The sequence below is a fragment of the Halictus rubicundus genome, chromosome 6, assembly GCF_050948215.1.
Source record: "Halictus rubicundus isolate RS-2024b chromosome 6, iyHalRubi1_principal, whole genome shotgun sequence".
NCBI classification, from domain to species: Eukaryota; Metazoa; Arthropoda; class Insecta; order Hymenoptera; family Halictidae; genus Halictus; species Halictus rubicundus.
In genome coordinates this window covers 1,906,240-1,918,584 of record NC_135154.1, presented here as the reverse complement: position 1 = coordinate 1,918,584, position 12,345 = coordinate 1,906,240, and the positions used below count along the sequence as shown (strand labels likewise).

The following is a 12,345-nucleotide window of genomic DNA, read 5'->3' as shown; positions in this document are numbered from 1 at the left end:
GGAAAATAAGGGGTTTTTCTGCCATGCGAGCAATGAAATCAACGGCGATAGAGCTCGGTAACCTGGCGAGTCTGTACCGAATGAAGATGCATCGGCCTCAACGGACTGCACCGATGCGTCGAGTGTCGGCACACGATACCGAATATTCGAAATCAATACAGGGTTACGGGGAAACCTGACCGAGATCAGTGGTGTCCGTGCACCAACACGTGCAGAAGCCTACGCGTTTCGTCCCATTCCGTTCCATCCCGTTCCATCCCGTTCCATCCCATTCGATCCCATCCTATCGCCATCCCGTTCCGCATCCACGTAGCCAGCCGTGTACGTAATGCGGTTTAATATAGACCGATTGTGTATGGCGTTGGTTTCGGTGGAGAGGCCGACGCGACGCAACGCGGGGAGATTGTTTCTCACAATGACAGCCCATGCCCAGTCGAAGGAAAACATCTGACAGACCACATGCGACTCGAATGTCGAGTTATATAAAACCACATGTACCGGAAGCTGGATACAAATCTCTATGGAAGCAAATCTCTATTCCCCCTTCTTTTTATAAAATTGTTCGACACAACTTACTGCCAGAACAAGAGACAATGTCATATTCTATCTTTTTCTCTCGGCCCACTCGAGAACAAAGTCAAGTCGCATAGGTAGCCAGAAAGAAAACTGTTATTTGTAGAGATATTTTGTACACTAACGTCATTCGATATCTACATAATAGCCCGCGCATCATAACAACTAAGTATATTAGACACACGTAATGACTGCGTTCTACTCAATTAATGTTATTTAACTGCGTTAAGAGTCAAGGGTAGTCACGTGACTTTTGCAGTGTCAGCAGGTCGGTAACTGCTGTATAATTTCTGGTCACAGCCTTCAGCCACTGACTTAAGATCCGTCTTGGTATTTATCCGACGGATCTTAAGTCTGTGACTCAACTTGTCACATTTTTTGCTCTGTATTATCGATATTATGCATTCTGACGCCAGAAACGTGCTTCAAGTTTTTCGCTTTATTTCGCAGAGAATTAAGACAAAGTATAGCTCAATTTGTAGCTGGAGATATTTTCTAGCGTGCGCTGTTCTCGATTTCATCCAGAAAACTCATCCAATGGCATAAAAATGCTTGGATTCCACGGCATGCACATCGTTAATTTTTGGCCTACTTCTAACGCTTATATTACCAAACACCTGCATAATCTCGTCAGCTAATGACCAGCTCGCGCTAGATTAAACCTTCCTCTTTCGAATGAGCCCTTTCCCAGCGAAAAACATTCTCATATAAGGATGAAAAGTTCAGGCACGTAAAACCATTTTTCGCCTATTTTTGTCGGTAACATTTGTCACTCTACCTTATCGCGAATCTACGGAGTCTTGGCTCTTAACAATCTCAATTCATACACGGCTCCATATTATCCACTCAATTCAAACATCCTAAAATCCTTCCAAAACACAATGATTTCAGCCTTGGCATACTCATCCTCAACCTCTCTCCTTGCCGCATCATACTTGAACCTTACTCTAGCCAGCGCCGTGCCGGCGCGAGACGGGTTCAGCGCGTTCCCCGGAACATAAAAATTATGTAATAATACTCTACCATCCTATATAATATGTAATAATGTGCTTATAATGTGTCTAATTTATATAGAAGTGTTCTTTTTTTGGCCAGCGCAATTTTTGACCTCGGCCCCGAAAAAGTTTACGGCGACCCTGAGTCTAGCCATGTCATCCTCAAACTCTGATCTGACTGTACTAGCCATTGCGATTCCAGTTCCCCACCACTTAAGTTTAGAACCCAACACATCACTCAATAATGCTCCGGTCTACCTAAGAAAAACAATTTTTTTTTAGAAATTCCACTTTATTCATCAACATACTCTCCTTCAAGAGTGATACATTCATTCCAACGCTCCTCTAACTTTTCGATGCCCTTTATGTAAAACGATTTGTCTTTGTTCTCAAAATAAGCCTCAGTTTCGGCAATCACTTCTTCATTTGAGCCAAATTTCTTTCCCTGGAGCATCTTTTTCATGTCTACAAATAGCCATTGTCACATACCGACGCAAGAAATCCTTTTTATTTCGCTTGAACAGCTCCAACAGCGCTCTGATTCGTCGACGCGTTGTTGTTTCTGGTCCGGTGTGAGCAAACGCGGCACTCACTTCGAAAGCAACTTGCGCATGCCCAAATTTTCATGTAAAATTGTAAAGACACTACCTTCTGATATCTTCAAGGTATCAGCTATCTCACGCAACTTCATTTTACGGTCTTTTAAAACTATTTTGTGGACATTTTTTATGTTTTCCGGAACAACTGCCAATTTCGGGCGACCAGAGCGTTCTGCATCATCGGTGCTTGTACGACCGCGTTTAAATTCAGCATACCAGGCAATAATAGTTGATTTTCCTGGTGCAGAGTCCCCATAATGCTTATTAAGCCACCGTTTGGCTCCAACAGTATTTTTCCCCATCAAAGAACAGTGTTTAATCAACACACGAAATTACTTTCTATCCATTATCTTGAAAATTACAAAACTGGGGTCACTAAAACGACTGTAACCTCTAAACTAACGGTCAGAATTCCATGAAATTTTTACACGTACTGTTTGAAGGTTAGTACTACCCGGAAATCACGTGGGTCTGTCAACAATGTTGCCATATATGTGTCAGATCGGGGACTTATTGAGTGATGTGTTATATATAGTGAATTCTCGATACATGTCGGCACTACGGGTCTTGATGTCGTTTATCGTCCAGGAGTCGATCCCCGCCGAACGTAGAAAAGAACAGCGATGCTCGAGGACCGACGTCTTTCGAGCTTCTTGGCCCCTCACGGGGTATACCCGGCTGTAGTGGGGATAATTCCGCGACATTTATCGGCCATGCCTCGGCGACATATATAGAGAATTCACTGTATACTCCGTTTTCCCCCAAGTCCGGAGACCAAATGCCATTCAAATGCTATTTCCATTTTCTAAATTCTGCACACACCATTCGACCGTCTCTGTATTCTCCCCGTAACTATCGCAAATATCTCTACCGTAACTGTCACTATTTTATCCCCTCCACACAAGGGGTTCTCCCTTGGAACCAGTAATGCGATAAACATGGTCGACGACCGGGCCAGCGAGGGATCGCGTATTGGTTAGACTCACACTAACGCAAGCGAAGTAAAAGATTGCAACTTTTCTAATTTTTTATTTTTCTTATGAAACTTTCGCCATCGTATTGGTCTCGTTATCCTAGTTAAAATGAAAACCAAACATGATACAGCTACGATCATAATTACTTGTGTAACGAGCGAAGTTCGGAATTCGTCTACCTCTACCGTAAATGTCAAGACCGAAATTTTAGTCGCTTGTTACACAAGTCTAGAGACTACTGTACTGTCTATTCTGTTGACGAACTGTACCGTTATCATCATGTTTTTGTGTTAAGTTCCGTTGTACCCTACTAGTAAAATACTTGTTAACCAGTCAGCTGTTTTTGAGGAGTATACTTGTCATAAAGACATGGCAATATTTTGTGTTATGACGAGTATACTCGTCAAAAAACAGCTAACTGGCTGATTTTTTCGACGCAATTTAGCAATTTCAAAAAACATTAATAATTTAAGTTTTGATACTATAAGTTAAGAAGTTATTCTCTCTAAATAGCTGGACCAAAATAGGCCCAAATACCGAGGGTTAAGTCATTCTTTCTCCGAAAGTTGAGGGTTAAGTCATTCTTTGATTTATTGTTGGAAAACCACGATAATCTGTGACTTGACAACCCTTGGCATATCGTAAACTCGCGTGTGTGCCTAAAACTAAAAAACCGAGCAGAACGTGTTCTGGAATTCGATACATTAAGGAACCTACTTTATAACTTGATCTGTTTGCCTTACGTACCTACTATGTCCAGATGGGGGTACATCGGTTCCTCCAAAGACCGCTTCAAGACATGTTAATGTTTAATTTTTATCGAATTGGGGGGGACTTGAAGGGAGTCTTATCGACCTTAAAAATCATTTGTACAACATTCATACATTTATTTAGCAATCGTACCGAGCAAACTCAATCAGTTAATAATTTTTCATTCAATAAATCATAGAAAAATCTTTTTATCAGTTCAATTGCAGTGTTAATTAATTTAGATCAAACTGGAGCATAGAGGTTTCTGTGATCAGCTGCAGTACGATCAAACAAAACGATCAAAAACAGTTACGTTCCTCTTAGATTGGTAACCATGGAAATTAATAATTCGAGTATCGTTACACTTATAAATGAACAGTTTTTCAAGAGCGTTGTTTCCCAATACTTGCAAACCATAAAATTATGAATTCGAGAAAGGAATTTAACCATCCCTCGGACGGACTTAGCGAATGATGTTGTTATCGAAAGAGAGATAATCGATCCCGCGGAAAGAGATTGTTAAAGTAGACGGAACACTGCTTGTGTACGGTAGATTGATGAAGTTCCGAATAAAGGATTCTCAACGTTCAAACTACACTGCAGGTAGATAGTTTCTTCGCTCGTTTGACAGTAAATGCTAATCTATTGGAAACAGGTAGAGCCTTTTCTCGATATGAGTCTCAAATATCTGGCCGATAAAAGTCCCAGAACTATCCCCACTGCCGCTTGGCCCGTGAGGGGCCAAGAACCTTGAAAAACCTCGGTTGCCGAGAAGTGTAACATCATGTCCTTTTCTACGTTCGGCAGTGCATCAAAGAATTACAATCTCCCAGAATACTTGTCCCGGGAAGATCCGTGTAGACCCGTATTTTGAACATGCATCATGTAGGACATTTGTTCCTGGGCGACCGAGGCCTCTAGGGCTTCGCTGTCCTTTTCTACGTTCAGCGTGGATCAAAGAATAATATCTCCTGGACGATATATGCCTCTGGGTAGACCCGAGTTGTGGACATATATCGAAAAAGGACTGTATATTGCTTCGTGCCGTAGGCGTCTATTCTTACATAATCGCTTCCATCATCGTACACATACGACCGTCTCGTGGTCCAGACGAGGAAAGGTCAATTACTTTTATATGCGTTGTTATTTCAAACTGTAACATACGATGTAACATTCGCAGAATTTATAACTTAAATATCACCTAGTTTATTTATAGAAGATATGAATATTATTAACCCTCGCACAGCAAGTCCCGTGTCACTTGTAACCTATGTTTCAAACGTACTGAGAAAGATGTTAACATTCACACTTTCCTAGACAAGCTCTATTCTTTCCTACATATCAAATTAATAAAGATGAACACGTTGTTAATTAAATGTATTTAAAAACATCTTTCTTTATTCTAGTTGTTGTTTCAACCTTAAAGAATATATTAAAGGAAGGAACTAATACGCCTGGTTAGTATATTTAAGTTCGTTTAATAATTTATAGGTTACCTTAATTTTTCCGTACTGTATTTTAAATTTCTTATTATTTTTTCTTTGACTTATATTCCCGTCTTATACGCTATATTTGTCAGTCAAAAATCGCGTAAACGAATCATTCAAAGTAAATAAATACTCGACAATGTATGTATATAGGTACATATACACACACAACATACAATACACATACACGTTAAATCGTTGAATCCACAGTGTTCTACTTGTAGCTGTAAAAATATGGCGGCTCGGAAAAGAGTACGATTATAACGTAGCGTCTTGCAGTCTCCGATTATGTATAGACGAAGAAAAGTTCGGGAAAATTTTTAACATTTTTGGCGATACTAGTTCAGTAGATATGACTGTAGATAACTGTTTCACGACCGTAGATGGGTCAAACGTTAGCCCATAACGTTTGCAACGGAGATTAGTGATGACCAGTATTTTTATATTCACAGTGGCAAATTTTGATTGCTTTGCATCGAAATTTTGTTATCATTTATCACTACTATCATTCAGTTACACAAAAAAAAAAGCAAAGTCAGAGTATGCTGTTTGGAAACGATTTGTTATAACTGTTGAGCATTTGGAAAAAGGAGAGGTTGCATTTTTAGTAAATTTATTAGAAAGCTATAATTATACAGAAAGATTACAAGCTATCTCTCCTATTTTTTAGCATGCAAAATTGGTCCGTTTGATTTCCGTGAACCAAGATTAACGCATTTAAAATGTGTGTATAAAATAGAGTCGATTCGACAACTAAATTCTTTCTATTGTTTCGTGGTGAATTTGTATAAACAATGGTACAAATTTATTCTTTAATATCAAGTAACTGCTTTGCTTAAGTTATGTTGAGACACATTTTAGATTACAATACTTGACCGTACAAAAGAATCTTTTCTGTAAATTGTTTTTTTATTGGCAACCAAGTGAATCACAAAAACAATATGTAGACCCGTTTTCTTGCATTTATAAAACAGAATCGATGATATAAGCGCAGTATTTTGAAAATCAAATTATGCAAATCAATCGGTAACCTGATTTCTTCTCGGCCAAAGAAAGCTCAGCTCATCCCTAACCGGTTAATGTGCCTCGAGTTAACGACCGCATCAACGTAGATCTGAAAATCAGCCTCGATGGAGATAAGAGGAAGCCCCTCGATAGACTCCTATATTAGACGTTACGAATTCAAAGTTACCAGTTTCGTTCCCCTAGAGACAATCGTTCGTGCACTACGTAATATCCGTCAGCAGTTCTAATTAGAGAATTTGCCCAAATGGGCCTAGATACGTACTTTGAATACATGCGGTAGGCATTATCGACGATATGTCCAGTCTTCATGAACTGCTGAAGACTTAACGTTTGTAAAAATAGCAGGCTACGCGAAACTTGTGGATATTAGCCGCGCCTGTCTTGTAGCTCTAATAAATTGTTGCAAGCTGATTGGAAGACAACCGAGATGAAATGAAAATTGGTGAAACGATTATACCGTCTGATATGATTAGAAATACACGTTGAAAGATTCGATTCCGATAGGCTGTTACCTTCTTATTCATAGTCAGACTTGGGACGGGTATCATCTTCAGACTGTAAAGTAGCAAATCGATATTTCTGATAGTTTGACTTGTTGGACCAGGAAGATGAAGTAGGTCACCATTCGTAACCATCTGTATCTTTCAACCTTTCGAAACTTGTTCGTTCGTTTAACCATAGATAGGTAACTCTGTCTTCAGTTCCACGACTGCATTTATGTTACACTAAATTACGTCGAACGTTTACATTACCTATACGATAATATTGATACACGTTCGTTCGACTCTACATAGGAAAAAGTTTCAGATTAACAAATGATTCAATAAATTTTGAGATTGTAAGCATTCGTTATCTACAGGATATCCCCAAAATGTTGCATTTCCTCGAAAATGGTGATTCCTCGGGTCATTTGAAATAACTTTTCCCTTTACGAAAATGTTCTCCGCGGCTTCGTTAAAGAGTTATTAACAAAAAACGCGAACCAATCGGACCGCGGCTACAGTTCAACTATGCTCTGATTGGTCCGCATTATTCGTCGATAACTTCTTAACGAAGCCACGGAAAACATTCTCGCAAAGGAAAAAGTTATTTCAAATGAGCTCAGGAATCACCCTTTTCAAGGAGGTACAACATTTTTGGAACAGCTTGTATTCATATGTGTAATACGTAATAAAAACTAATTTAATTTGATTTTGCTTACCGTTTCAATTATTACGCACAAATACACACGAATGTACACATACATATCTGAATGAACATTTCTATCCGTATGAAATTAAACGGGAGACGTTCGTGCTGTTACAGGATCGGGTGCACACAAAAATGACGCGACCGGAAATGGAAGGCCGGCTCCCCTTTTGGCAGAACCCAGATATGGCGCCGCGCCCCAGCCATACGGTAAGTTTGCTCTAGGATTCGCCCTCTCCATTTAGCCCTTTGATAGTCAATTTAAGCGAACCAATTGGTTCGACGGAGCACCCGCCACTACTGCCGACTACGAATTTTTTCACCAGTACTTGTGAAATCAAAGACTGCCTAATAGCTTGCAAATCGATAAGTTAGCGAACGGTAATTTCTGTTATTAATGTCATACGTGATTTTCGAGTAGCTATATTGAATAGTCTGTATCGATAGCGTACATAGCTTCCTCATCAGCCCAAATATTTTTAATGATTAAAGCAAAAGTTTCACATCGAGGATTTATGGAAGACAATTTTGTGATTATCAAAATCTATAGGTCAACACACACATAATCGGAGATTGCAAGAACACTAGTATTTTTCACAATAGGAAACATTTTTCCTGCGACAAAAATAACATGATAAAAAATGTTTTTCAAGAGAAAGGAAAAATTGTTTACAAACATAATTAAACAATATTGTGTAAATCAAATTTACGAACAAGAATCAAATTTATATCTGGACATAAATCATAATAAATGTCATTATAGGGTAAATTTGCGCAGTACAGTGAATTCTCGATTGATGTCGCCAAGGCCTGAATGATAAATGTCGCGGAATTATCCTCACTACCGCGGGGTATACTCCGTGAGGGGCCGAGAAGTTCGAGAGACCTCGGTCGCCGTGGAGTGTAACATACCACGGATCGGGTATATCGGTGTGAGATTAACATATTCGTGGCCTTTTTTTAATGAAAATGATACCAAATATGATATCATTCCTATGAATGTATGGGAAAGAAAGAGAAGCGGAGAGTCACGGTCTTTGTCGCTGTGACTTTGACATATAAAATATAGGACGAATGTGTTCATTCTCGATGTGTTTGCTCACGACGAGCATCACTCTTCTTTCCTACGTTCAGCGTGGATCAAAGAATAGTGACTCCTGAAGGATAAACGATATCAAGACCCGTGTTTGCTGACATATATCGAGAATTCACTGTACAGTGCCACACGAATCAAGGAGAGTAACATAACTGTTCTCTTCCAACCAAATTATGAAGATACACAGATAAGATTTTCATGCTTAGTCAAGAAGAGTCTTTACAACATTGTCATATTAATGATTAAAAATGTTCGTTTTCTAGTGGTGTGTAGGTATCGTCGGAAATGTGGCACATGATATTTTGCTAAACTTACTACAGCAATCATAATCTCTAAAAATACTAATGGCTAATGACTAGACTAGTATATAATAGAATTTTATTTGATTCGACTTTCTTAAAATTTGTCTAGAAAAATTTCAAATTGCATAAACATCCGCACTCTACTAATGACTAATCCGTATGAAATTTCGATCATTAATATTAATACTGTTAGTATGTTATAAACATTTACATTTAGAAAAGAAATGTTAAAAAACCATAAGAACTATGTGCTGGGGAAAAAACGTACATTTCGGTTATTAGTAGTATCCATTGATTATACGTTACAAATTAGATGCAATGTAGGAGTCGCCCAAAATTAGAGGCTCACTCGTATTAGATCTTGTTATTAGTCAACATAATTGTTAAAATTTCAAAAATGTACGATTGCGTCAACAATTTAGTTGGAAAAACAATGATTTCGAAATTTCGAGAAGTACAAATTCAATAACACTGCGTTTCTTCTAAAATCGTACGGATTTTGTTTGAAAGTTTGTTATCTATCATGAAAAAAGTCAAAAGTACCTAGAATGGTCAAAAAGTCAGAATAAAAAACTTTATACAAATACCAAAAAATTCTCTACATTTCCCAACCATAGGGGAAAAAACGCCGAACCGAATTATTTTCAATGTAGGACAAAAAATATTTCATCTATAAAACGACACGATTGTTTAACCTTGTAGGATTTATGGGGATTGACAAATACCACTTCGTAGATAACGGTTAACAATAAATAACAGTTTATTTGTATAACAAGCCATGAAGGCATTCTACGTGTCCCGTGCTTGTTCATCGGTCATCGACCAAAAACTCACTTATCTTCGCTTCGTTGTATGGCTCATTATGGCTCATGGCTGATAATTTTTTAATAGAACCTTCAACCTCAATAGAAACTTCGATCATAAGCCAACAACTCACTCCCAATAATGTAGTCTAATAATTTCGTTTGAGACTATTACGCGAAATAAGATTCTTAAGTTTCCATTTGGTACGGCACAATTATTGAAAAGCCTATTAATAGGCGTCCGGTAGATGAAGCATTAATAAACAAAGTGAAGAACGGTATATGTACAATATAAAAACGGAAGTTGACTATGATACATAGACAGCGGATTTTAAGCATTTATGACAAAAATGAGTAGGTTTAATTTAAAATAATAAAAACATTAGCAAAATTTAATAATATCGTTACATTATTTTCAACCTATAAAACATATTAAGAATGGAAATAATCTCTCCAGCTTATTGCAATTCAAGTAGAAAAGTTATACAGTGTTTACTCCATATATGTCCCAAATGCCTAGCCGATGAAAGTCCCAGAACTACCCCGTGAGGGGCAAAGAGTATAACATAATACCATTCGAGGCCACTCGAGCTTCGCTGTCCTTTTCTACGTTCGGCATTGAATCAAAGAATAATATCTTCTAGCTGATAGATGTCCCTAGGTAGACCCGTGTTGTGGACATATATCGAGTAAACACGTATATTCCGAATCACACTCTATTCGATTGTACCACCCTGTACATTGATACGAGCTTCGGGTACAAAGTAATCGGAAGTTATTTCTATGAATCATTGCGAAAAGTAACAAGACCAAAAGAATATCCGCAACAAATCAATTGTGGTTATTGTAGTAGAGTTACGTCGCGTCCAAACTACCGGACCTATAACTGTAGACGAAATCCAATCCCGATGTTTGCGACGTTTGATTTAAAGAATGGTGGCCAATATGGGGACTCCAGCAACCAACAATTCCTGATCGATCGTTAGCTGGTTAACGGCGAACACCTATTATAATTATCGACCCTGCCTCGAGCAAAGTTGTTGTAATGACACGATGAAGATACATTAATCCCTGAAGTCATTAGTAACAACTCGCTACTTAGAATCTCTTTAACCCAATAAAATAAATTATTGTAACTGTTATACAAAATACACAGGGTGTCTGTTTTACCTCGTTACAGTGAAATATCTTTTAATGTAGGAGTTCTCAAACTGTTTAAAGTTTGTATCACATAAATAAGAATCAAAAAATATATGTACTACCCTAAAAGTATTTTCCGAGTATACATCAATGCATCCCAAACGGAGTGTTAATAATTGAAGAATAAAACATTTTAAGATTATATTATTTAATTAGGTTCAAAATATTTTCTATAAAAATTGTACCACCAAAAATAATCTATTGTATCATTAGTGGTACAGGTACTATAATTTGAGATACGCTGCTTTAACACGTTGACTGCTATGTCATCCATATGTGGGTGACGAAATTATTTATCCAGGTTTTAGAATGAATTTTTACGTTAATGTATTCATTGTACCAAATTAGATTAGGATCTGTAAAATGCAACAAAGTTGGAGGATTACTCGATATCATACTTACTTTGATTTTATGGAATTTTTGAGGTTTCTAGTGTGGCAGTCAAAGTGTTAAGGTAATGATACTATAAAAAAAATGTTTCAATGAAATTTGTTTGGTATGGAGGGGGACATTATGTGGTGCGAATATTTTTTTTTCACCTGTTATTGTGAGAGAGATTTCAAAATCCATTTAATGTTTTCATTTAATGTTTTTAAGTTTTCTTTTTAAGTTTTGTTTTTGGATTAGTAGTGGTCTCACACTGATATACTTGACCCGTGTTATGTTTACACTCCTCGGCGGACGAGGCCTCGCGAGCATCGTGGTCCCTCACGGGGTATACCGCGCGGCAGTGGGGATAGTTCTGGGACAATTAAAACCAAGATCTTTTGGACATTTATAGAAAGAGTATTGTATTCCAATTCAAATGAAGGATAGTAAGGAACATATTACTGCATCATGCAATCACCGTCATATCTTGCAACTTTCGTTTGGATTGTTTTTTTTATGCAGACAATAATTATCGAGTAATCTAAAGTGATCGCGTATGCTATACGTATATTATTTTCTTACATATTTTCCTGGTGCATTCCTTTCTCAAAATACCGACGAAAGAAAAAATACTGGCTTGGTTTTTACATCTCGAACAAGGCAATATAAGAAAGATTAACGATGATACATGTTATAAAATACAGAATCATGTAGTCCGTGGTTTTACTCATAAAACTCAAGATTATGAAAATTATCGGTTTGTTCTAACGGAATACGAGATTTTATTCTGTTACATTGTTTGATGCATTAACTGCTAAATTAAAATATTATTTATAATGATTGTTATGCTGAAATAAAACATTCTTTGAAATCATGATAATTTATTTGACGAAAGAAAAACTAAAAAGTTAATCAAATTTGATGCAAGCACTACGTCAGAATAGAAATAAATGTTTTAATTTAGTTAATTAATAAGCATTATA

At 37.5% G+C, this 12,345-nt stretch overlaps 1 protein-coding gene across 4 annotated transcripts in view; it reads left to right on the top strand.

The window, feature by feature from the left end:
• Positions 1 to 12,345, top strand: part of Sm (heterogeneous nuclear ribonucleoprotein L) — a 431,189-nt gene that overhangs the window by 402,769 nt on the left and 16,075 nt on the right. For 2 of the 4 annotated variants that reach the window (XR_013082433.1, XM_076789481.1), the window contains exons 7-8: positions 5,298 to 5,348; positions 7,710 to 7,802. The exons of 1 other annotated variant lie outside the window; for it this stretch is intronic. Coding sequence is in view for 2 of the 3 variants with exons in the window: in XM_076789481.1 (XP_076645596.1) it covers positions 5,298 to 5,348; positions 7,710 to 7,802 (144 nt within the window). In the remaining variant the exon portion in view is untranslated. The remainder of the gene's footprint in view (positions 1 to 5,297; positions 5,349 to 7,709; positions 7,803 to 12,345) is intronic. One more of the 4 variants, XM_076789482.1, reaches the window with a different exon arrangement.